Here is a 27,834-nt window from a genome sequence, read left to right on the forward strand (position 1 = left end):
ATCAAAGTCGCTTTTAACTTTATCCCTATTTTTGTCTCGATCCTGTCCCTTGGTTGATGTTGAGAACCTAAACGGATCGTCCTCTATCCTTATTTTTGACTCATAATGGTTATGGACATCCGCCCATGTAGTTGATTGGAATTAGAGCAGACTTTCCTTTAACTTTCGGGAGGTGTCAGAGCTCCATGGATTCAAACCCATTGTGAACACCTCCATTTCCCACTCATATGGTATAACCGGTAGAAGAATCCTCTCTTTTTGGAACTGGATCACGAATTCTCGCAGTAGTTCGGACTCACCTTGCACAATCCTGAACATGTCCGCCTTTCTAGCTTGGACCCTCCTTGCCCTGGCATTGGTTTTAATGAATGAATCTGCAAGCATCTCAAAAGAGTCAATTGGATTCTCGGGTAAGAGAGAATACCATGTCAGGGCCCCCTTTGTGAGGGATTCACCAAACTTCTTCAGCAAGACCGACTCAATCTCATGTTGAGCCAAATCGTTCCCTTTCACAATCGTGATATAGGTTGTGATGTGCTCCTGTGATTTGAAGTCCCATCATTCTTTGGTATGTTCGGCATCTTGAACCTCTTTGGAATTAACTCTAGTGTTGCGCTCGGTTTAAACGGTAATTGTGTGTATTTTTCGAATCTAGGCCTTTTAGTATTGGTGGCGCGCCCGGAAATTGATCCATCCGAGCGTGAAACTCCTTTGCATTTTGATCCATTCGTTCGTTCATTTCCCTCATAAACCTCATAAGCTCGGTTTTAAAGGGATCATTCCCGTTGTTGTTTCTAGATCTTCTACCGGTCCCTCCATCTTCATCGAAATCGTCATCAGCTCTTGGGGTATTTTTGTCGACCCTTTGAGTCGTTTGGTTTACATTAGCAATAGGAGGAACCGGGCCCCATTCGTTTGCATTATTGGAGGCGACTGACAAGTTTGTTTCAACTCCGTAATCACCTGATCATATGAGAGGTGTTCATGATTACTTTTTGATGTTCTCTAAGCTTTTTACTATTTCCATGACATGTTCCTCCTCCGCATCATCAGGAGTTTGCTCCCACACATACTGAGGGTACCGTCCTTCACGAATCGGGGTTGTTTCATCACCCTCGTTAAGGGTGTTGCTGATTGAATCATCATATTGGGACAATACTTTGTGCCACTCTACGTTATGCATGATGTTGACATCATTAGCCGCAATATATTTTTTGCTAAGGAAAGAATCAAAACTATTTAGTAATAAACATAAGGATCAAAGCAATTACGCAATTGTCTAAGCCCCACGGTGGGCACCAAACTATTTACTCGTAAAACGGTATAGTTAAATTTTTTACGTGGTTTATAAACAAGCGAACTGATTTGATCCAAGAATGATAAAGAGATAAGATTAAAAATAATATTTAGCAATTGAAATTGAAGAAGACGACAAGTCTGGCCCCGAGCGCAATGCCTTCGAGGACAAAAGTGAAAGCAATAATAAAGGGAAAATAAAGTTGTTTAATTGAGAGCAAAAGTAAAATATAGCTTATGTCTGCAGAAATTTCGTGTCCTTACAATGGCTGTTGAGCATGATATTTATAGCTTTACCTAGGGAAACAAAATCCTAGGATCAAGCTCCTATTAAATAATAATAAAAGATTCATTGATAAATATGTAACGACAGGCCATGAATGCAGGTTTTCTCTGTAGCGGTCGCTCATTTAATATTAGAGAATATTCCATCATTGAATGTTATCCGATGGCAAACCCTTGATCTCCTCCTGTTAAATATGCTTCCTTCGGGATTTATCGGATGTTGATTACATTCGTTGTGTCCGATATTAGTTGTTGCCCGACTTACCTTTTTCTTACCTTCGGTTCCACATGTCGTGCTACCATTCGACCATATATTTTAAACAAATTTTACCCCATACAATTAATCCTTACAAACTCCACCTCCTTCCAGAATAATTATTTTTAACTATACTTCTCCTATTTTTTTTTCTCTTCTTTGTTTTCATCAGATTTTTCTTGTTCTATACAAAGCCAGATTAATAAGAGCCAAAAATAATAAACCAACAAAATATAACTCAAAGGTAACAATACCTTTTTATAACTGGCTTATCGCAATCTTTTCTTCTTTAATTTTTACCTTGTGCTTTTTATGATTTGCTATACCAAATTTCCTCTGTGTTCTTTGGTAAGTTGGTATTTTACCAACTTATCTCTTCTTTAATCTTAGATTTTTAATAGGATTGATTGATAAAATTATGTATTCAATATCGCTTACTTCTATTTTACAGGTTTCTGTGATTTAGAAGTGATCGGGAAGGAAACCAAGTGAAAACAAATCAAAATAGAGTTGAAATGAAGAAATTTAAAAAATGGCCTCAGATATCGCAAATGCTAGCAGAAGCTTGCAAATCCGAAGTAAACCATGGCATTCAAAGTTCGCATATACGAATTCCGTACCCGCAATTACGAATTCCGGTTAAGAAAGTAGAGGATGCAAATGCGATTGTAGGATCGCAAATGCGAAGTCAACTAGACAGTCAACTTTCGCAAATGCGATCCATCATACCGCAATTACGATGGGTCACTAAAGGAATCAGAGCTCGCCTATTCAAATGTCTGTGTCACAATTGCGATGGTCAACCGTAGACTCCAGGTTCACAAATGTGAACCTTTCTTTGCAAATGCGAACCACGAGCTTCAGTTCTGGGCAGATATGGAATTTCATATTTTTTTGTCACAAACCCACAAATACACGATCTAACTCACTTTGAAAGACATATTTGGTCTTCTTGACTAGAAAATACAAGTTTGGAGTTAGGGTTCTTACACACACACTTGGGAGTTGAAGCTTTGAAGACTTTGGATGAGATTTTCTTAATCTTATTAATCATTTCTTCAATTTCTTGATTTGTATTGAATATCTAAGTGTATAGTATTTATTCCATTACATGAACCTTGTTTATGGGAATATTCATTATTAAAGTTTGGATTAAATCTCTTGTTAAACTTATGTATTGAATGATTTTTATTAATTATGGCATGAGTTGAATGTTTCTTTAATTATTCTTGTTCATTAATATTTCCAAAGGGATTAGCTAACCCTAGGACTCACCCATTAACTTTGGTTTAGACTTAGAAAAGGCAAACTCGGGGTTGGGAAAGAATAATTAACAAGAACTTGAGGCGTTAACCCTTATTTTATAGATCTACCTAGGGATAGGATTAAACTACTTGTAGCCACATTCGCGTATCCTTAATCCTCTTAATTATTTTAGGGAAAGTTCAATTAGGAAGTCTTGTTAGTCTTCAGAAGAAGCTAATATAAAATTATTATCCGAGGTTAATTAGCATGAATTCGCTCATATTTGTAAAATCATGAAATACATTGGATCGTTACTTGAGTGTAATTCCATGTGTATCCATCCTCGTAGCCATTGATCATTTTACTTGATTTCTAGGTTAGTATACATTTTCATATTTAGATATAAATATTTTTTCTAAACCCTTTCTAGTATTTGGCTTAGCATAATAAGCGATAATTCTCTTACTTGCCTAATCGCCTACATATTGTTCCTTGTGAAATTTGACCCCGACTCATAGTTGGGTATATTATATTGCATGTGCTCGTGTCCGTTTACTCTTTGAGGAGTGGATTTGGACATCATCAAAATTGGCGCTGTTGCCAAGAAAATAATTTGGCGCATTTAGGTTGTTTGAGAAGTAAGTGTACGTGCTTTGGTCCAAACTTGTGAATATTTGCTAGTTATCTTTCTTATCTTTGTTTATTTTCTTGTGTGTTTTCTTAGTTTTTGAAAATGGCTTCATACGTTAAAAATTGATTGGATGGTTGTTATTCATACTTTGATGGCTCTTGTTCTTATTATGGAAGACCACACTCATGGCAAAATTATTTAAATTCTCTCGAGGGCGAACTGCGGACACAATCTCAAACCTATGAGTAGAGTATATGTGATAGGTGTGGTGGTCAAAAATGGCCATTTGGGCAATTGTGCTTATATGTCCTTCCCTTTCCCGAACTCCCGCTATGACGATTCTACTTTTGGTTGTGATATTTCTAGGGCTATGAAAGTGGAAGAAAATGAGCATGGGCAAAACGGAGAGTTCAAACTCATGATGAAGTGCCAACCTGATGTGGGAACGAAGAGCAAAAATTCTTGGAGGAGCTTTTGAAAACTATTCTCCAAAATAATTTGGTGCTTAAAAGGTTAAACTCACAAATGAGAGAAATGCTTGAAGCTTTAGAGGTCCAAAAAGCCTCAGTAGTGGATGATAGCCAAGAACCTCCCTTAGAGGTTGAAACCAAAAATCCTTCTTTGGCACTTGATCAAAACCAAGAAGAACTCTCAAATTCTCAAAATGAGAGGATAACTCACGTTGGACGCCATTCTTGAAAATGAGGAGGAGCAAAACTTGGCACTCGTGGAATTGAAACAAGTACTAAATCAAAATGATGAGACTATCCGCACCATGGAAAGTCATATGCAACCATTGGTTGAGGCTCATAATGCGCACCAACTTGAGAGTGTGGAAAGAGATCAAGAAAAGTCCAACTTCGAGGAAGAAAGTAAGCTTCGTTTTGAGGAATCAAGAATTTAACATCCACCCACCGACTCCATGTTTGTTGGTGATGCCGAAAAATAATTGGAATTGGAGTCAACCAGATACATTGAAAATATGGTGGACATTGACTCTAATAATTATGTTCCATGATTTTTTAATATTTTGGACATTTCAAGCTCGGGATTAGGCGATTTTTGAGAGGAATTTCGAAGGGATTCTTGATGTGAGTCACTTGTGGTTATTTTTGTTCAATAATTATGTTTCCCCATTGATTTTCCCACCTAGTTGGTGTGTTTTTTAGATATAATTTTGGGAATTGAGGCTAGGGATTTGGAGAGTTGAAATTGGGGATTTGAGTGACGATTTGGTGTCGGATTTTGGTAAATTTGGTATGGCTGGACTCGTGGTTGAATGGGCTTCCGAATTTTATGACTTTTATTGGATTCCGAGACGTGGGACCAAGGTTCGGCTTTTGAGTTGATTTTTTTGACTTTTGACTAAGAACTTAGTATTTTCTTATGGAATTGATTCCTTTAGCTCGTGTTGATTGTATCGAACTGTTTGTGGCTAGATTCGAGGTATTCGGAGGCCGTTTCACGAGGCAAGGGCATGTTGGAGTAGAGATTTACACGGTTTGAGGTAAATAACACTTTTAAATTGGGTTCTGAGGTATGAAAACCTGAATTACGAGTTATGTGATTGGTGTCGAGATGACGCACACGCTAGGTCACGGGCGTGTGGGCGTGCACTATAAGAATTGTAACTTGGTTGATTCCATGGAGCCATATAGTTGATTAATCTTGTCGTTACCCATATTTCCACCATGTGTTAGAGAAATTGAGCTGATGTTATGTTAGAAATCATGCTTAGGCTGTGCGTTGGTATTGTAAGGACCCACAGAAGTTGTGTTACATGTTGAATTATCTGTTAAATTGACATTTTGTACTCAGTCACAAGTTTTTTGCTTGCATATTATATCTCAGTCTCTGTTGTCCTTTATTGATACATTATATTATCATTGTTTGGACTGATTATCATAAATCTTGTGAGCCGAGAGACTAGAGAAATTGATGACTGCGTGAGACCGATGGCCTGATTGTGAGGATATTTATGGGATCGGGCTGCACGCCACAACATGTTTATTGATTCATGCCATGATTGGCTTATATTAGCGCTTGGGCTGGAATTGCCCCTCTAGAGTCTACACATCCACAGTGGGCGCAAGTACATATTGAGTGCGAGTGCCAAGCGATTGAGAGGATTGAGTGGTTGTGAGGATGGAGTGATTGTGAGGAATGAGTGACTGTGAGGTTGGAGTGAATGGGAGGACTGAGTGATTGATACTCTGAGAGTATGCACATGATTTCATTAATGTCTGCCCAATAGTTGGCATATATATATATATATATATATATATATATATATATATATATATATATATGTCACGTAGTTACTGAGATGTGCAATATCCAGTTTCAATTAAACTTGACATGATTTAACTATTTTGGTTTTAACTGTCGAACTTAAAAGCATGCCTACTTTCCTGAACTGAATTTATGTAATTGAACTGTACCCGTGAAGCTCGTCACTACTTTCAGTCCAATAATTAGTCTTGTTACTTACTAAGTTGGTTGTACTCACACTACACCCTACACTTTGTGTGTAAATCCAGGTGTTTCGGGATACGGTGGGTGCTGATTATCTGAGCAGCTTAGTGATTCGGAGATCTTCGAGGTAGCTGCCCCGCGTCCGCAGACCTTGACCCCCCTTCCATATCTTTCAGCTTTATGTATTTAGTTTCAGCTTTTCTTAGACAGTATTTCAGACTTTTGTTATATAGACGCTTATGTACTCAGTGATACCCTGGTTTTGGGAACTTCCGTATTGAGTTTTGATCTTTTATCCAGTTTATGAGAGCTTTAATTATTTAAACATATTTTAGTTCATTTTTCATTTAAAAGTATTGGAAATATTTTGAGGTGTCGGCTTACCTAGTACCATGTTAGGCGCCATCATGACAGGCTAAGTTTTGGGTCGTGACAGTAATACTCACATTTTTTATTTAATTAATATGTTATAATGGCTAAAGGCTAAAAATTAGGAGCTCTTACTTAGTTTAATAAGATTTTTTTTAATAATCATAATTTTAGGTATTTTAAATATCCTAAATATTAGGAAAGTAACTTAAATTACAATTGTGTCCAATATAAAATATATTTTTAGAGGGTAAAAAAAGGCGAACGACATTTCAGTAAGAGCCTTCGTGCTTTTAATGTATATATTTCAAATTATTAAAATTATCATATGGACCTGATTTTCAGAATATAAATTTAGTATTTATAAAATTTATAAATACTAATGCATATGCTCACTAGTGCATATGGTATTGTATTATTTTTCGCGTTTGATTATGAATATTAATTAGTTCATAAAATTATGTTGTACTAAAAAGGTGGGAATAATTATCTATATAGATGGTGAGATAACTAATCTCTACCCATAGAATATTCTTGTCTATCCCATCTTGGTAATCAAACGGCCCTATATGCACTAGTGAAGCATCCTTATCCCGCTCTAGTCCATCATTTGCAGTTCAAAATTAGTGTTGCTTCTCTACGGATTTTTTTTCTATCCTAATAGCTAGGTATAATAATAAATAAATTTGAAACGTTATGATTTTATATTTAATATTTTTTCGGTTATATGGTTTAATTCATATTTCGTTGTTCCATATTATATTGCGCGGACTTTTTAATATGTTACAATATCCATGTCAGATCCTCCAAAAATACATTATTTTTAAAAAATTCGGTGCGCGATGGCCATATTTTTGAAGAGTTAAGATCAACATATAGGTTCCATAGCATATTTATTTGAGGTACACATTGGATAAAGGTAAGCTGTTTGACTTTTCTACATCCAACTAACAATTTCTTCCGAGTCTTTCATTACAAATGTTATATTTCAGACCACCATCAATTTCTCCAACAATTAATACAACTTTTTCTTTTTCATAATAGTTACAGGTAGGTTCATCACACTAATAAAGCAAGTATGAAAACACATAATGATCTACTTTAAAATTTTATACTTATCTAAATGGTTCCTATTTCTATTACTAGCAACAAATAATATTTTCAATACCGAAGGATACTCTTTCCATTTTTGATGATTTAAGGAAGCATCTTTACATGTGAATAATGATAATGAAGTCATAACCTAAAGTATAAGTGCGTAGTCCGAAAAGACTGCCATTGCAATATTTTCTATTAGTCGCTATTGCCAGGACAGTTGGGTCAATGCTTGCTCCGAGAATAATGCGACAAAAATGGTAACAAGTTGTCTAAATTAGAAAATAAAGAAAGCAACCTGCCATTTTTTTTCCCTACACATTAATAGTGAACACGTTGACCATAAGATGGGGGAGAGTGAGATCCCATTGCTGTCATCAATGTTTTGAAATCCACGGTATGAGTATTCTGATATTATCCATTTAGGCGGAATACAAGTGGATCAACAAAATATATGCATAAATAGCAGTACATTAGTTTCTTATTTTGTAAAGGAAGTGTAAAGCTATGGCTGGTGGAGGATTTGGTGATGACAAAGGAGGAGCAAGAGCTCATCTTTATGAGTATAGGATTACTGGGTATTTCGTTTTTGCTTGTGTTGTTGCAGCCATGGGAGGATCCCTTTTTGGGTATGATCTTGGTGTTTCTGGTGAGTATATTTTCTTCTTAAACACCCTATTTTTCTCATCTCAAATACTTTCAGCTTATGTTTTTACAAGTGCTTGGTTTGGAAGATCTACCTTGGGTTATTCAAGCCACTTGTGCCATTGTTCTCTTCCAATCATTATTGTCATCAACGCCAGTTTCCTGTTTTCTTTGTGTTTTTTGTGCTTTCCCCCTTTCCCTTGAACAGTGAAGAAGAATTGGTTGTTGACCAACGGAAAGTATGGGGAAAAAATATACATAAACAAAAATGGGTTAAAAAGAAGGACAAAGTAATTTTTTCGTATAATAATATGAGGTAGGCTAAAACTCTACCTCAATCAACCGACTCAAGTGAACAGAAGGTCTAAAATCTACTAATGTTCACTCTCGGAGGATTGCAAAGGATGTCCATCAAATTCAAAATTAACACTCACTCTGTTTCAATTTATGTGCACTTATTTCCTTTTTAAGAACGACTTGTTTCGTTATTTAGAAACAATTTATCTTGCAATAATTTATAGCCACACAAAATATACGTGCATCACTCTAATCCACAAGTTTAAAAGTCTTAAACTCCGTGCCCAATCAAATAGGTTCACATAAATTGAAACGAAGAGAGTATATATAATATTGAGATGTAAAAGAAAATTTATTCTGCCGGGCAGTGCCTTTTGACGTTGGTAGAAAACACGGCAGCAATTTCCTTTTGTTTTAATTCCGAATGACTATTAGTACGGTAATTAATCTTAGATACTTTCTTGTCTACTCTTTCACTCCTTTTGGTTGGGGATAATAAGGACAATGAATCTGGTCAAAATCTTAAAGAGCACAATGATTTAGTTGATAGCCACATATAGCATCAGAGATTAAGACATTTGTAAATTCTACATCCTCCTTTTAAAATGTTTGAGGATGCCAATTAGTTAACATAGTAAATTGATTTATGTGGTACCGTTCATCCTTTGTGTCAGTTAGGTATTAGGAATCAATATGCAAAAAAGGGGTCAGATATGCATTGAAAACAGGTTAATCATTTAACTTCCTTATCACATTTAGCCCTAGAATAGTCTTGTGAATATTACATTGTTGAACTTGAAGAAAAAAATAGTAAAAAGATAAAATCAAATTCTGACCAACAATGGTAGTAAAGAGAGAAGTTTTTGTTGGTTTCAGGCGGGGTGACTTCCATGGATGATTTCTTGAAAGAGTTCTTCCCAAAAGTGTACAGAAGGAAGCATGCACGTCTCCAAGAAACTGACTACTGTAAATATGACAATCAGATACTCACACTCTTTACTTCCTCTTTGTACTTTGCTGCACTTGTTTCCACATTTGGTGCTTCATATGTTACCCGCAACAAAGGCCGTCGAGCCAGTATACTCTGTGGAGCAGTCAGTTTCTTTCTTGGTGCAATACTGAATGCATTTGCAAAGAACATTGCAATGCTGATCATTGGTCGATGTCTTCTTGGAGTTGGCATTGGATTTGGCAACCAGGTAACTGAATACAGCCAATTCTATTTGTTAAAAACATACCGACTCACTAACATATTAAGTTGTCTTCTTTCCAGGCAGTTCCTCTGTATCTCTCAGAAATGGCACCTGCAAAAGTCCGAGGAGCAGTCAACCAACTCTTTCAACTGACAACTTGTTTGGGGATATTGATAGCCAACTTTATCAACTATGCAACCGACAAAATCCATCCATGGGGATGGAGATTATCGCTTGGCTTAGCCACAGTTCCTGCTGCAATAATGTTCATTGGTGGGCTTTTCCTTCCCGAGACCCCAAACAGTCTCGTAGAACAGGGTAGATTAGAGGAAGCAAGACAAGTCTTGGAGAAAGTTAGAGGTACCACAAAAGTTGATGCAGAGTTTGCTGATCTTAAAGATGCAAGTGATGCTGCCAGAGCCATAAAACATCCATTCAGGAACCTCCTCAAGAGGAAGAACCGTCCTCAATTGGTAATAGGAGCACTCGGAATCCCAGCATTCCAACAGCTCACTGGCATGAACTCCATTCTTTTCTATGCCCCTGTCATCTTTCAGAGCTTAGGCTTTGGCTCAGGAGCATCATTGTATTCATCTGCTATCACCAGTGGTGCACTTGTTCTAGCTACATTCATTTCCATGGCTTTTGTTGACAAGTTTGGAAGAAGAGCTTTCTTTCTTGAAGCTGGAGCTGAAATGATCTGTGTCTTGGTAATTTCTGCTTTTAAATGAGATTTCTTTTCGAAAAGCGAAATAAAAGTTTGCTTTACAGCAACTGACAATTTGTTCCACAGGTAGCAGTTGCTGTTACTCTAGCTTTGAAGTTCGGAGAAGGTGAAGCGCTCCCAAAAGGAATTGGTGTCTTCCTTGTAGTCATAATCTGCATATTTGTTGTGGCTTATGGTAGGTCTTGGGGTCCCTTAGGTTGGCTGGTTCCAAGTGAACTCTTTCCCCTGGAAACACGGTCAGCAGGACAGAGTGTGGTGGTCTGTGTCAATATGATCTTCACAGCCCTCATTGCGCAGTGTTTCCTTGTGTCCCTCTGTCACCTCAAATATGGAATCTTTCTGTTGTTCGCGGGCTTGATATTCATCATGAGCTGCTTCATCTTCTTCCTCTTGCCCGAGACAAAGCAGGTTCCGATAGAGGAAATATATTTGCTTTGGCAAAATCATTGGTTCTGGAAAAGATACTGCACCCCGGGGGAGAATGAACATGATTTGGACGGGAAGCCTGGATCACAGATCTAAGACTACTCCAGAAAATGGAGATTAGTTTTCTGATTGATTTGTTCCATAAGCAAATGGAGAAGACATTCTCAATGAAAATACCACACCTACAACTAGAGTATGCATTACGGATCCCTTTACGAACGAAGGCTATATGAAGATTTGCCCATATTTTTCAATTGCAGTCTCCAAATATCGTTTATTATCATGTTTAACTTCTTAATCATCTAAATTGTCGCTTCACCATTTAATTAACCTTACACGTGGGTTTACAAGATATCAAACGGCAGAAATATTTAAAGTGAACAAAAGGGGAAAAAAAAATAAAGGCAAGAAGTCCACTGATGTATACAAGAAAATTACAGAATACATACCATAACAATTGACATTATAGAAAAGAATTATTTGACTTGATCCTTGATTCATCAAGCTAAGCTAGTAATTTCGCAAGCTCATCTACTCCTAAGCTTCCTTTTGGTACTACATTTAGATAATCTTCTCTAATACCCTTCATCTTCTCCTTTCTAGTACTCTTTGTTGAATTGACTTTACTACCTGAAACAGCAGTTTCTCTTCTACCTGAAACAACAGTTTCTTTTCTCGACGAAGTTGGTGAGTTTTTGGTGCCTTGTACCTCCAAATCACCAGTTTCTTCTCCCTCAGGTCTCTGAACTGGCACTTTCTTAGACCGATGCTGAAAAACTGGTCCAGGTGGGACAGACCTGAAGAGAGTAACTGCCCTTTCGTACACAATGTCAGCATCCAAACTAGAATCATCTAATAGGACTGCACTCCCACTTTCAATAGCCTGCTTCCAAAGTAGTAAAATTCCATCCGTCCAGGGTGCACTTGAGCTTACCAGCTGATAGCACTGGTTTGTATCTTCGGATACAGAATGCACCTTGTAACCAGTCAACGGAACCAAAGATGAGGAATCAGATTTGTTTACATCATCTGAAGCACTCCTCAACACATTTTCTGGCACCACAACTGAATCATCCAACCTTGTTTTGCACTCACTAAGAATTCTAGAATTGTCACCTGTATCATCTCCTGCATAAACCAGAGGGCTTTCACTTCCACTGATCTCCTCCGTAGTTGTAACAGCACTAACATCTAAAGGAACCTTATTGGACGATTCCAAATAGTTACCCTCTGATCCGTCTTCCTGTGTAACATTGCTTCTTACATATTCTGCATCTTCCTCAACCAGAGGAGAAACGCTAGCACTGAGATTGCAAGGATTCATTCCTGTAATTAGTAAGCTTGGACTTCCTGATGTAGATTCAACCAGTTGGCCTTCAAAGGATCGGTAACTGCTGGCAGCATTATCAGCTTTAGAACCCTTCCTTCTCTGAGGTTTCTCTTTGTCGTCAGGTAGAGAGGATACCCAATCCCGTCCTCTCCACATGAGTATGTGCTCTTGCTCAAAAGAGATTAACACACATGGGACAAGATCCTACAGTTTAGAAAGATAAGCAACTTAAGCAACTTACAGCAATGAGGTGATTAATTTCTTGCACTTCTATCTTTTTCCAAAAATAAATTTGTGTCCTGTAGCCACCTCACAGCGTACTATAGCATTTACTAGTACCGGAAATAGTTTTACCTTAAGCTTGGCGCCTATCTTCCTATAGTCACTTGGGTTCATTCCTTGACAATTTATACGCACCAATTCACAAGCTTCAAATGCTTCTCTGATATTCTTTGCAAGATCACAATACACCCCATTTTTCCCTGCAAAAACATTCAAGACTTACTATCAGAGAGATGTTTTGGTCAGAATCAATCAAGAGTAGCAAAAATTAAAGCAACACGGACCAAGCTTGCAGATAGGTATCAGATTGCGTCCTTTTTTGCGCATTTCAGTAGCTTCCTCTAAAGTCAAACCCTCAGGAACTCGTCGGACCAACCTTGGGTATACAGGAGTCACAGGCCGCCATAACATAAGAGGAAAGTGTGGCCGAGTCTTGTAGTTGTAGTTTCGACCACGGAAAAGGTATATCAAACCACCTTTATGATAGATAATTTTCCCACCTGTCTTTTCCTGTACATATAGGATATCAAAAAAGAAACCATGTCAAATAACTGCCTGAGACGTCTGCCAGAAAAACAACAGCTTCAACTTGAGAGAAACGACAAAAATGATTAACTTTAAATCCCATCCCATAATCAAGCTATATGAAGATTGTATAGTCGAAAGTGCTAGTTAGCCTTCAATGTGAGACATGGTCAGGATGGCAGGTGTATTATCTGGTCAGGAGGACTTCTTCATTGTAATCTGTAAGTTCATTACAACAAAAATTACACCGCAAGGGATCAGTTTCACTGACCATGTTTCTCCATTTAAATTCACAAATGTTATAGTAACAAGTACTATAAGTTCTCTATATTTTCTATTGGCATAAAAATCTCAAATAGATCTATAGAGATCCTAGAAAGCATAAAACCCAAAGAAAATGTACTAACATGACTATAACATATTCCCAACAAATTGGTAACACCTATAGAGATCATTTCCTTCCATTATACCCTATCATTCCCTAGATTCCAAGAATTGTAGGTCTTTGAGAAAACTTCCTTCCATGTGATTTTAGGTCCATCTCCTTATCCTTTTAACACCTTTCGTCACTATGGCTTCACACCTACTGATTGGTGCATCTGGAGATCGATCAGGACATGACCAAACCATCTTAACATCCACATCTCCACAACACTCATCTTGTGAATGTGTTGGAATTATTCATTCTTTACGGGAAAAAACCCGACATATCGGATTCTGCGCCACAAGCTTCAACATGACAGGTTAATTACCAATGCTTGGAATAAAGTAATTTACAATGAGCTTAATTTTGCAAAGACCTATGTTTACAAGAGAGCGACAATATTCCAAAGAAACAAAACAGTAAAAACAACTTGCAAGGGGAAAAATATTAACACCATCGACCTCTAACTTGTCACAGACATTGTCCATGTCCACAGTACACACTCCCTTGCATTTTATTTTGCACACCCTTTTCCGCTTCCAGTGAGCATGGATATTCTCCAACATGTTATGTGTTAAGCCATCTCGTCCTGGTAACAAGAAAGGTACGGAGAGTCAATGAGAGAGCAAAAGTCAGAGTCAGCATATTCTTTTTGTCACGAATCGAGAAGATCGAATACAAAATAAGCATTTTACGAGCTTTTCAAAGATCATATATACCTTAAGGTAACTCCAACTACCAACACTAGTGAAATGAAATTAACAAAAGAGAAAACCTTTGGTCACAAGAAGCTTTTACAATGAGAATGAGCTATTCACATTGAACCCTGATAAGATATTCCAAAATAAGAGAACTTGAGCCTTGAACACACAAGAAAATATGAAATCAACCTGATTATAGAGTGTGTGTGTGTGTATCAGAACACATCCCCCTCCCTTAGATAAAAGGAAAAAAAATCCTCATCTCCTCTCTTTCTCCTCAAACGATCAAACCCATAGATTCAAGCAAACAGGAAAAATAAGAAAATGAATTAGGTATTTATATGAGTAAAACATCAATTAGGCTTTATAGAACTAAGAGAATTTGCATATCCTTGGCATTGATCAAGGAGACTGCAAAAATAATAAGGAGATGTGCTCCTAGTGATTGCATGTTTCCATAATAAGATGTCAAACCACTTAGTTAAAAGAAAAAAATTACCATTTGTATATGTGCCAATGTATCCATTCTGCTCTATTTAGTATCAGAATGAAATGGACGACAGAACTAATGTAGATGATTCATACAACTGACTCCAAAAAATACGGGATTAAAGCACAATTGATTCATTAACTGATACTATATATGCCAAATGGTCTAAGTTGCAAAACATTTAACTAGCCCTTCTTCACGGTCCAAAAACTTCTATTTCTCCTCCTTTTTGCCTTAGAGAATTCACATTATACAACAAATTCACAGCAAAACACAATCTCCCAAGTCTACCACACAATGCAGTTCACCCTGATCAACAATAATAATAATGATATGAGTTTAAGTCATGTACAATAGAAATTTTACACTATCAAGTCACTTTTACCTATTGTGGCAGGTAAACTGCCATATTTTCAAGATTAAAAATCCCACTTTTTATGCGGACTTACTTGCGTATACAAAATTATTACATTGGCAATACATATAACTTAAACTCTACTGATATACCTATATTCAATTGCCGTGTTGTTTTCTTACAACTATCTATAAGCTGCATCATTTCTTCCTTGGTCAATGGCTCTCCCAATACCTCCTCTCTAGACCTAACATACTTGGGCCCGGACCCTTCCAGGAATGGTCCAGGAGCCTGAACCGGCTTTACCCCTTTTTTATGGGGCGGTGGCAGCTTAAACGAATCAAATTCTGGAAGGTTCTTCTTGCTCGGAGGCAATGGTTTCCGACCGGTCCATGGCCTCCGCATTGACTCAGGCCCAAATGGTGACACTAAGGGTTCACGCAACTTATTAGGCTTCAACTTTGGTGTTTCAGTATAACTGTACTGATACACGAAAGGAGCTTCTGGGAATTCATAACAAACACCATTTTCATCAACTTTAATATCAATAGCTGATTTTTCTGTTGTTTCCCCAGAATCTTTTGGAATGTTCCGGGGTCTAACAAAAGGTTTAAATGCGGGGTGTGTATTCTTCTGGAAGTTCCTGGAATATTTTGATTTTTTTCCGGGGATGGAAGGTGAAGAGGGAGATGAAGGAGTGCCAATGGATTTGAAGGTTTTTTTTTCGGTGATGGGGGTTGGAGGGGCAGGGTTGTAATTATTGGCAATGTTGAGAGCCGAATCGAAGCGTTTATGGAAGCGGATTTCGTCTTCGATTTCCTTCTGAGTTCGTTCATGGCGGATGAATTTCTCGGCGTTGGCGTTGTTCCAACGGGAGAAGCGGACTTCAGTGGCTGGCCGGTGGTTGTGTGGTGGAGCAGGTGGTGAGAAAATTGGGAATTGGATTAGGGTTCTTGAACCCATTTCACTCTTTTTTGCTAGAAGAAGATGGAAGCACTGGAACTTGCTCGCAGCTGAAGGAAAAAGTTAAAATTAATTAACTTTCCTACCATTTTAATATCAACTAAAATTTTAATTATTAAATATTTTCTTATTAAATTAGTTAAAAAGTCATAATATTTAAAACTTTATAGTATACGTGTTAAGGGGCCGGTTAGGTATAGTGGGAAAGGGAACCGGGCCCGTTTCGATTATTTTTTAATGGATTTATCGGTTCCGGGTTTCACCGGTGCAAAATTTAATCGAAAACTGTTCCGGACCTAACGTGTCGGGCCGAGCTTATTTAATTTTTTTTTTTTATATTTTGTATAACAATCGTAATTTATATTAAGATAAGTAAAAATGTAAAACATTAAAAACTAACGTATAAAAAGAATGTTTGAATAAATTTCAAAGATTTTAAAAGTCTTATATTTGAAAAATTCATTACGAATTTAAGATAATACAATAAACATGAAAAAAATATAATTTATAGTATAAATTTCTAGTATCTGCTCTATTGCTAGTATATATGTTTCTTTTTGGAAGTATTTGGATGTCCTACTCTTATTACCTAGTGTTTTGGCTTCTCTAACTTAAAAAATAAAAAGATAATGGATGACATTAATAAAGGTTGGTGTTAAAAAGCTAAAACTACTTTACGAGAAAAATAATAATTAAGGCTCCCTAGGCTCGTGTCTACATTATGTTGCCCTCTACTTTTTTCTTCTTTATTCTTCTATGATTTTGTCTCCTGACAGGGACCTTAATTGACAAAACTAGAAGTGGCAACATGCTAACTGTGCCAAACGGTCAACATTATAAACTTTTTAAAAAAAATAATCAAAAAATAGTCATTGAACCGAGTTGATCCGGTTAATCGATTCCCATATGACTTGACCATAATGGGTCATACCGATCCAGTTAATCAGTACCAAAAATCTACATGGCACAGTTCGGTCCCCGTCCCAACCCAGTTCTGCATGGCCCCCTTACTACCGGGTCAGTCCGGCCCGTTTGGCAGTTATACTTTATAGTCAATAAAAAAAATTCTTATATAAATTTTTTTCTTATTTTAAATTGTTAATTTCTTATGTTCTATTTTTACTTTTTGGGGAAACTATTCTTCATCCCCTTAATTTCATATTCATAATATTAAAGTCCTATAGTATAAATTATATATATTTCATCAACTCCTTTTAAAAGTATAACATTGAACATGAAAGTTTTTTCATAATATATTTAAAGTCTAGAAAGAGGTCTATAGCTCTATTTTTTTTGTTTGGTTGTGCATAAAAAAATTGTACACCTATACCTAGTTACTTGAACAAAAAGTCTCTATATTCTTTTCTATTCTATTTACTATTTAGCTAAAAATAAATAAAGAATGTAGTATAATTCTATTGTATTCCTTTGTTTTTGTTATTCGTTATACGAGCAAAATATATACAATAAATTTTATTATCTTCTACTTTCATCAATTGATCTGTATATTTTTATATTTATTTTGGTTTAATGTGTAAGGAGCTATACGTGATTATTAGAAAAAACATAAAAATTTATTTATAAGAAGCTATAAGTGATTATTAGAAGAGTCGTGAAAACAGCCTCTTGTAGAATTGTAGGGTAAGGTTGTGTACAATATATTCTGTAATTCGGCCCTTCCCCGGACCCCGCAGATAGCAGGAGCTTAGTGCATCGGATTTAAAAAGAATAATAGAAATTTATTTTTCATATTATGCTAGCTGGCATGAAGGATAAATGCACGGCTATAAACAATAGAGTGGCCTCATTTCTCCGAAACTCTGGATACAAGCCCGGATAGTTTGTACAAACATAGTTTTGGGGTTTTAAGATCCAAAGTCGAGAGGGAAACAACCCAGATCGTACCTAAGGTCCCTAAGCAGTCACTTAGTGAAAAATGACATGATTGAGCGATGACAACCAGGAGCTGATAAAAGACAACATTTGATTATCCATAAAACTTGGTAAATATAAAAGATAATATTTGATGCATTTAGATGTAGAATCTAGATGCATGGTTATGAATGGAGAAACAAAGCTCTCCAAAAAAAGAAATAGTAGATTAATGGATGTTATTTGCGATAGTGATTTTTTTAATCTGTTGGGAATAATTTCTACAATTTTTAGATTGGTTAAGAAAAAGAACAGTTTGAATAGACCTCTTATGTAGCCAACGTGTGTCTTCAAGAATGAACTTGAGATCATTTAACTTTCTATTTTTTTTTAATTAACTCTTAAATCTCCAAAGGTTATATGTTCTTGTTGAAACTAAAAAAAATGTATGATAACTTGTGAAACTGAAATAATAAAATTATAAAATTGGAGAAATATTAAGTTGAATATAGTAATTGAGATGCATGATTGAGAACTTCTATGGGTAGAATTTCTTCCTAATTGGCTAAATATGATCAACAATTATCATTTTCAAGAATTCTTCTTTTGTAAACTTTTATTTTTTTAACTCGAACATAATTTTCACTATAAAAAGCATATAATTCATTGAGATAGGTTACACGTGCAAAGTGCACACTCTAAGACTAATATCTATATTATATTAAGCCCTTAGTAAAATGTCATTCGCCGTTTTTACCCTTTAAATATAGAGTTTATATTAGACTAAATTATAATTTAAATTTTTCTTCTAATTATTAGGACTTTAAAAGCAATTAAATTTTTTATTATTAATTTTTCCCTTGTTTGGATATATAAGTCCTATCTTGGTCCGATTTTATAATCAAACGGACTTTATTTGAATACCAAGTAAGGAAGGATTCAAATGTCAATGTAAATTAGAAAAAGCGACTTTCAAATCCATATTTGAGTACTAAGTAAGGAAGGATTTACAATCAAGTATCAATTAGAATGTCCTTTATTTATTTTTTAAAAATTAGAAAGTCCTTATTGAATAGGTAGATCCTATTATCAATCCGTTAAAATTTTGTTAATCTATTTATCTATCTATCTATCTATCTATCTATCTATCTATCTACTATATTAAAAGCACGAAGGCACTTAGCGAAATATCATTCGCTTTTTTTATCCTCTAAAAATAGATTTCACATTGGATAGAATTATAATTTAAGTTATTTTACTAATATTTAGGATTTTGTAACCAACTAAAATTTGGTTTATTAAATATTTTCCTATTTAAACTATGTATATAATCTGAATATTTAGGACACTAAAATCAATTAAAAAGTTACCTTATATAGATCAAAAAAATATAACCACGATTGTTCACACGATGGTCCATGTTATCATTGGTTTAGCTTTTAATTCTAATTATATATTTGAAGTTTTACCCAACTTTTTTTAAATATTTTTTAGAGAGTTGAATGAGGCTGAAACCAAATTTAAATGTAGTATATTCTACACTACGTGCACATACATTGTTACGAAAAAATTAGGAATGCCGTTTTTTGGTTTTTCTAATTTGGCCATTTAATTATTAGCACGCTTATAAACATGACAAAATAAAAAATATTCATTACAAAAAATTAGAAAAATATACAAGAAAATTATTTTCAGTAATAATTTTCTCAAGAAAATATTTTAAAAAATAATTATAATATTCTTTTTGAATTAAATCAGACTAAATTTTAAAACGTCCCAATTAAAATATAAAAACTGATTATATAAACACAAGAAAGCTAACACACTAAATCCGTGAGAATTGATTGAAAAACAAATCTCAATCTGATTTTTACATGAATTTCTTATTTTTACTCCTTCTAGAATAGTATTAACGCTTATTACATTTAGATGATGTCTTGTTTATGTCTTTCTAAAATTAACATAAGAATATATAGCTTTTTGAAAATAAAAATATAATAATTTTAAATCTTCAAAGTTATATGATCTTGTTAAAACTAAAAAGATGCATAACTTGTAAAATTAAAGCAATAAAATTATAAATCATAAAAAAATTTATGTTAAATATATTGATTGAGATGATTGAGAACTCCTGTCGGACAAAGTTTCTTCTTTTATTGAGTTAGCAAAATAGAATTAAGAATCATCAATTTAGGAGCTCAATTTTATTTTCTTTGACATATATTTCATGATTCAATCAGAAATTTAATATATTTTTAAAAAAAAAGTTGTATTCATTGAGATAAAAATACACGCGCAACATTGAGATAAAAATACACGCGCAACGCGTGTATCCTTAGACTAGTACTGTAATGACCAGTCCAATTATTTTGAGCTCTAATACGACGTTCGACGGTTTGAGGTCGTGAGTAGCTTCACTTCATGTTTTATGACTTGTACGTGTGGTCGGTTTTGAATTTCGGGGTTGTTTCGGAAGGAAGATTCTGAATTTGAAAGCTTTAAGTTGGAAAAGTTGACCAACGTTTGACTTTTGAGTAAATGACCTCGGAATCGGGATTTGAGGATTCCAATAGGTTCGTATGATGATTTCGGACTTGGGCGTATGTTCGGGTTGAGTATTGGGTGGTCCAGAAGCATTTCAATACTTATTGTAGAAAGTTAGAATTTTGAAAGTTTAAGAATTTCTTATGTTTGGTTTGAAGTGGACTTTGGTGTTATCGATGTCCGTTTGGGATTCCGAGCCTTGGAATAGGTTCGTATCGTGATTTATGACTTGTACGCAAAGTTTGGCGTCATTCCGAAATATTTTGATATGATTCAGACGCATTCGTCGAAGTTTGGAAGTTTGAAAGTTGAAAGAAGGATTTTGATCGTGGATTCGTGATTTTGATGTTATTCGTGGTATTTCGAGCCTTTGGATAAGTTTGGGTAAGGTATTGGGACTTGTTAGCCTCCGCGATCGCGAGGTCTTTTTCGCGATCGTGTAGAAGGGAGGCCTAGGCAGAATAAATTAGCAAAAATGGGATTTGCTCATTTCATCTCATCTTTCTCTCTTGGAGCCGACTTCGGGGCGATTTTGGAGAGTTATTTCATCCATCTCTTGGGGATAAGTATTTCTAAACAACTTTTGATTATATTTCATGAACACATGAAATTTTAACATGAAAATTTGTGAAAAATTTGAGATTTTGAAGAAAGACCTAGAATTGGCATTTTTGGATTTTTACCACAAAATTGAACATGGAATTAGGAATAAATGATATATTTGAGTTAATAATGTTATGGGTAATGGTTATCTTCGAAAATTTTCGAAATCCGGGCACGTGGGCCAGGGTTGACTTTATTGACTTTTCGAGCAGAGTTGGGAATTGTTATAAATTAATTAAGTATGATGTTGGAATATATTTTTATTGGTTTTTCACGATTGTTTGACTAGTTTCGGATCGATGGGATTTGGGTTCGAAGTGTTAAAGAGGCATTGGAGTCAGTTATAGAACTTCAGAGTGAGGTAAGTCTCCTGTCTAACCTTGTGAGGGAAAAATTATCCCGTAGGTATTATATTCTTATGTGTTACATATTGTGGGAGCTACACACGTATGAGGTGACGAGCGTCCGTGTGTATGCTAGAATTCCTGGTTATGTTTGGGTAGACTTAGGTTCACACCATGCTATAGTTGTACTATTTGAGTTATCTTTGCTCGTTTAATTCCTTTATTTCGCGTTACGACTTGAGACTAGACTTGCATAGGGTGATAGATTCGTTATTGTAGAAATGTGACGAGCTACTTGATAACTCGCAGAATAATTTGTGCTTCCCTTATGAATTCCTCCCGCATTGTGCGTTTTCATCGCAAGCTTTCCTTAAAGTTCATAACTCAGACGTTTATTCGTGAGTGGGGTCAAGGACCCGTTAAAGTTTCTTATTCTAATGGGATTAGGCCGTTCGCCTCGGCAATATAATATATGCATCTATGATTCGTGCCATTTGACCCTCGACAATGTACACTTTATTATGGGATCAGGCTGTTCGTCTCGGCAATATCATATTCTTATGGGATCGGGTCGTTCGCCTCGGCAGCGTCATGCGTAATATTTGACAAGAAATCAGCGTATCTGTGTGTTTTCCTGATTTGACTTGTGACGACGTATCTGGTGAAGTCCATTTCATATATACTCCGGTTGAGGAGGTAACTAATAATTGAGAGCTTGAGTTTACTGTTCAGAGGAGGATTGTACCATGTACATATATTTGTTTATACTGTTTATTACCCTGCTGTATATTTGTTTACTTCCTACTGTATTTGATTTATTAGACCACTAGTAAGTGTTGATTTCGACCCCTCGTCACTACTCCTTCGGGATTAGGCTAGATACTTACTAGGCACGCATTGATTTACGTACTCATGCTACATTTGTTGTACTTATTGTGCAGGTATATATATAGGTCTGGTGGTCTTTTGGGCGCAAAGGCGCGGCTGTTACAGGGACTTTACGGTGAGCTGCATTCTATGTTACAATCCGCAGCATACAGAGTCTCCATCAGAGTTTTTTATATTCTCATGTCTAACTTATATTCTAGACAGATGTTGTAATTTATTATATTCCTAGTAGATGCTCATGAACTTGTGACACCGGATTTTGGGGGTTGTTATAGAAAATTTTTATGGATTGTTTTACATTGGCACACTTTTACCTTATATTTTCATTAAAATGCAAGTAACTACGACTTATTTTAATGCACTGGCCTCTTTATTTAAACAAGATTTATGATTTTAAACATAATAAAAATGAATAATTAAGTATTGGGTAGCCTAACGGCGACGTTGGGCACCACCACGGTCTATAGTGGATTTTGGGTCATGACAACTTGGTATCAGAGCTCTAGTTCATTTGGGTCTCATGAGTCATGAGCAAGTCTAGTAGAGTCTTGCGGATCGGTATATAGACATATGTACTTATCTTCGAGAGGCTACGAGGCTGTTAGGAGTACTTCCCTTCTTGATTCCTCTTCGTGCAGTTTGATTCCATTGGAGCCTATGCCTTCATTTCCTTCCTACTCAATCTTATGCGACGTGGAGTGCTTGTTAACAATTGGGCATCAAGGAGTTGTAGTGGTACTGCAGATATGGTGCAGGATGTTTCTCCATGTGTATTCAAGCGAGTTATTATCGTTGTCTTGTAGAAGGGGTTCTGTCGTTCCATCCTCGTGTCAGTATTTCCTATGGTTTTGAGGCTATGCACAGATTATTCATGTGTGTATCGCACAATGATGGGTGTAATCGTAGGGTGATTGTTTATGGGTAGATGCAGTGAATGACTCGAAAGGAGGATTTCTCAGTTCATGGTTTAGAGGTTCGACATTTAATTCCAGCAGGGGAAAGACAATTGGACTATGGATGTTCAGGCTTTGGTTGATGGAGTAGCGAGACTTGATATTTTCGAGAATGGTGAAAATTTCATTTGTGGTGTGGTGTCGTCATCCTTGTTGGAATGCATTAAGGCCTATGGGTGTTAGAGTTTCCTTTGATTTGCCTTCGGGGCAGGGTGTTGTGAAATGGAGCCTGAGAAGCGGTTATCAGAGATGGCGGTCTGTAACGGTTTCAGAATCGAATCGATGTTTCTAATGTTGATGGCTCGAGAAAGATGATCTTCGAAGAGGCTTAGAGTTGGTAGCAATTTATTAGATTAGGTGCTACAGAGATGGATTTTGCTTTGAGGCAATATTTGGGCAGCGAAAGATTAGGAAGGACATGGTGGGTGGTGTCTCGCGGTGATTGAATTGCTAGCAGGTGAAGTATGAAAAGCAGAGGTCGAGAAGTTGCTTAAAGGAGATGGTTTAACCGAAGTGGGAGTGGCAGAGTAACATATGGATTCTGTGGTAAGATAGCCACATACCTTGAGGAAGTTTAGAGCGATTTGGGGATCATGGTGGTCAATGACTAAGTCTATAAATTTTATTTGGGACGGTGGCTACTGTACTGAGGAAGATTGAATATGTCAGAGAGGAGTTTGCTTGAAAGGAAGAGGGGTGTGAAATGCTTGCTTATCGTTTTTGGGTGCAACCTGACTTCAAGTTTGGAATGTATGGCTGGACTTTCAGTGGATGCTAATAGGAAAATTACCAGACTTTTACAGTTGGTGTACGAGCATGGGCTCAGAAGGGTTTGCTATTTGCGTGGTAGTTATAACCATGGCAATATTGTTGGAAGATGTCGAAATGGAATTCCACATGTGGGCTATCTCCTGTGAGAAGGTTAGCTGTTGCGTAATTATTAATGAAGTTCTATGAAGAGTTCTATTATCTACATAGCGGGAGACATATAATGGGATGTGAGCTTGGATCACTTGAAGAAGATGGTGCGACTATCAAGAGGTCGAATGTGCGATTGTGGTTGATAATTCGGAATATTTTATGCAAAGTTTAACATGAGATTACGAAAATTTGGCAGGTTAACGGTGCGAGATCATGGTAATTGAGAAGGAGGAATCTTTGTGGGTTCTAGATTTATGTGATTGTAGCTTAAAGCTAAGTGGGGGAACCCACCGTCCACGATTGGATCGCATGGTTGTTTGCTTGTGCAGTTTCTGGTCATAGGTGCATTGGTGGATTAATTAAGACTAATAAAGGAAAACATCAGGGGTAATTCGAGCAAAGAACTTGATGAATGTCTACTATATTTCGCCTTATCGATTCATGTGCAGGTTTTGGGAAGACTCAAAGTTTATGCTTCTTGTAGATGTGATGTACAAGGAAAAGAATTCACCCGATTGCTTCTTTGGGAGTGTTCATGTGCTAACCGAGCGTTGGGTTTAATTATATTCGAGACCAGGTCAGAGTGATTGACTCTCAATAGTGGTTCTAATGCATTCAAAAATGCAAGTGCAGTGTCTAAGGATTTTTGGGTTCATTGTGTGACTGAAGATCGGGATTTTTGTAGCAAAGCGTGAAGAATACTTGGGGAATTTTCTATGTTATCATCAGGTCTGCGGGGCAGTATTGGAGAAATGGGAGGAACAATTCGGATTCGCGGAAGGTCTTTCAGAATGGGTGTACTAGTTGGAGATGCTATTGTGCGCATGCGGAGGGTATGAGATAGTTTATGGGTATTGAGTCGATGCGATCTCGTGATTCGGGTCACTCGGGATGAGTGCTGAATGAGTTCGTTATGTTTTTCAATTGAGCTATTATTATCTCTAAGGCAAGTCAAGAGTAAATTGGAAGAAGTTGGGTCGGTTAGTAATGATTTGAATCAACATGATTGAGGCAATGATCGGTTCCTTTGACATGTTAAGTTATACATGTTGTTTGTGGTTGTACGTGTGGGCTTGACATCCACCATAATTTGATTGATTTGGGAGGTATTTTATTCAAATGGCCTTGTTACGTGTAAATAGATCCCGGAAGAGTTATGGCGATTTAGCTCACAACTTGAGGTTGGTATTTTCTACAGTTATGGGAATTCAGTTGCGTGTTGCAATGGTTCTTCTGAAATGAGTTAAGTGAAATGTTTCTGGCCAATGGAGTATTTATTCTACTAGTAGTTCAGGGGTTATGATGAATTCTCATACTCTCACATTGCAGCATGATAGGTGCAGTGAGCGACATGGGAATTGGAAGTTGAGGATCAAGGTTGCGGCTCGGTGTTGATAAGAATGTCACGAGCTCGGATGAGCTGGGAAGAATTCAGATATTCAGAGTAAGCTGGCATTTTCTTTAGTGTCACCTGAGAACGGTGTCCTGTGTAAGAGGCTTTGTGTATTGATTTGCGGATTCTTGATTTGCCTTACAAAATTAGTATGGTTGGTGGTATGGATGTGCAAACTTTGCTACCTGGTGCGGAAGGTCATAGGAGCGTACCCCGCGAGGAGATTTGTACAAGTGTGACATGTTAGTCACTTGATTGTTAAGGATTGAAACCAAGTATGGAGATTCTGGTACTATCGCTAATGTGAGAGTTTATGCCTGAAAGGTGCTCTAGTCATTTGGTTGTGGACTGTGGGAGTTTGGTCCGGATTGGACGGCTGCTCGTGTGTGTCATGAATAGGGCCATTGCGGATTCTTGAAAAGTTGTTGGCCTAGTATGGTATGATCAAAATTGGCTTGAGGTCCGTTGGTGGGTCTAATGTGAATATGTGCTCTACGTCAGGTCGGATGTGTTCATTCGGCATAGCATTGCTTACAGAGGAGTCTTCGGGCATTGGATATTATTCATGTCGTCAGTTATTCTATATAATACCCTTTTTGTGCCATGTGGGTTATGAGACAACTTGATTATTAGCACATGGGTTGTGATCTCGTGTAGCTTGTGGTGTTATATGAGCAACATGGATCTCGAGATGCATGTCATTTATTGCACCTTAGTTGTGCTTAGGTTTTTGTAGCGTATGGCGCTATCCGCCTCCCCAGGGTTGTATTATGCACTTGGCGTGCTTGTGGTCGATATTCGGGCATTTCGTAAGTATAAGCATTACGGCTTGATGGGTGTTTCCTTATTGATTGTTATGTGTGGATCGGGTGGTACGCCGCCACGAATATATTGTTTGGATCGGGTGGAACGACGTGCTGGATAGTTCTTTTCCAGAGTTCGTTCTTCCTTATGTGTCATATTCAAGTTGTAGCTTATTGGCGCATTGATGGCTTCATATGAGATTTTGGTTAGTGTTTGAGGTGGCTCATTGCCGGAGCAGCTTGTACTGGGTGAGATGAGGTTTTTGGACCTGAAATCGGTACGAGCGAATTTATGCAAGGTGCATTAAAGAGAAAGTGTCACTATTCAGTTCAGAATGAGGTAACAGTTCTTTCCAAGTAGAGAAACTCCACGAGTTATTGATTTGACGGGTGGTTATGAGTTACCATCGTTGCAGCATTGTGAGGATTGAAACCGGGCTTATATGTGTTATGAGGTATACTACGGGCGTCAGGTCAGTGAATTTGTAGTTTTTGTGCTTGGAGGAGGTTGCCTTGGGAAAATGAGTTATGCGATGCGTTGTGTGATGTTAGTATGGGTGCATGATCATGTGTGGGTTAAGCGTGTGGAGATTGATACGGTATTTGTATGTTAGAATCAGGTTTTGTAGAGAAATTCGGAGGTTGGAATTTGGTTCTGAGGCTTATTGACTAAATAAAAGGGAGGATCTTCAGTCTGGCTCGAGCTAATGTGCTCAACTGGGTTGTGGTGGCACGAGTAGGTGCACAAGGTGTTGAACAGTGATTTTGGGACAACTCCGGAACAATTCCTGGCACGTTCGAGGACGAACGTATGTTTCAGTGGGGGAGAATGTAACGACCCGACCAGTCATTTTGAGCTCTAGTCCGTCGTTCGGCGATCTAAGGCCGTGAGTAGCTACTTCATGTTTTATGATTTGTATGTGTGGTCGGATTTGAATTTCGGAAAGTTCAGAGTTGTTTCGGAAGGAAGATTTTGAATTCGGAAGCTTTAAGTTGGAAGAGTTGACCAATATTTGACTTTTGAGTAAATGACCTCGAAATCGGGATTTGAAGGTTCTAATAGGTTCGTATGATGATTCGAACTTGGGCGTATGTTCGGGTTGAGTATCAGGTGGTCCGAAGGTATTTCGGCGCTTATTGTAGAAAGTTGACATTTTGAAAGTTTAAGAATTTCTTATGTTTGGTTTGAAATGGACTTTGGTGTTATCGATGTCCGTTTGGGATTCCGAGCCTTGGAATAGGTTTGTATCGTGATTTATGACTTGTACGCAAAGTTTGGCATCATTCCAGAATGTTTTGATATGATTCGCACGCGTCCGTCGAAGTTTGAAAGTTGAAAGAAGGATTTTGATCATCGATTCATGATTTTGATGTTATTCGTGGTATTTCGAGCCTTTGGATAAGTTTGGGTAAGGTATTGGCACTTATTGGTGTGATCATACGGGGGCCTTGGGTGAGTTTCAGGATGGTTTCGAATCAATTCTCCTTGTTTTGCCACTACTA

General features: G+C 37.0%; 2 protein-coding genes across 2 annotated transcripts; one reads left to right on the forward strand and one right to left on the reverse strand.

The window, feature by feature from the left end:
* Positions 1 to 7,904: 7,904 nt before the first annotated feature.
* Positions 7,905 to 11,194, forward strand: LOC104104180 (sugar transport protein 14-like). The gene is made up of 4 exons (XM_009612184.4): positions 7,905 to 8,301; positions 9,471 to 9,793; positions 9,868 to 10,497; positions 10,581 to 11,194. Exons 1-4 carry the CDS (start codon positions 8,160 to 8,162, stop codon positions 11,034 to 11,036), a joined length of 1,551 nt encoding a protein of 516 aa, XP_009610479.1. The 5' UTR covers positions 7,905 to 8,159; the 3' UTR covers positions 11,037 to 11,194.
* A 145-nt stretch (positions 11,195 to 11,339) lies between these two features.
* LOC104104181 (CRS2-associated factor 1, chloroplastic) lies at positions 11,340 to 16,088 on the reverse strand. Its single transcript, XM_009612185.4, has 5 exons — positions 15,200 to 16,088; positions 13,963 to 14,090; positions 12,837 to 13,062; positions 12,625 to 12,752; positions 11,340 to 12,474 (listed from the first exon to the last, which is right to left on the reverse strand). Exons 1-5 carry the CDS (start codon positions 16,008 to 16,010, stop codon positions 11,446 to 11,448), a joined length of 2,322 nt encoding a protein of 773 aa, XP_009610480.1. The 5' UTR covers positions 16,011 to 16,088; the 3' UTR covers positions 11,340 to 11,445.
* Positions 16,089 to 27,834: the final 11,746 nt, after the last annotated feature.

The sequence above is a fragment of the Nicotiana tomentosiformis genome, chromosome 5 (assembly GCF_000390325.3).
Source record: "Nicotiana tomentosiformis chromosome 5, ASM39032v3, whole genome shotgun sequence".
In the NCBI taxonomy this organism is placed as follows: domain Eukaryota; kingdom Viridiplantae; phylum Streptophyta; class Magnoliopsida; order Solanales; family Solanaceae; genus Nicotiana; species Nicotiana tomentosiformis.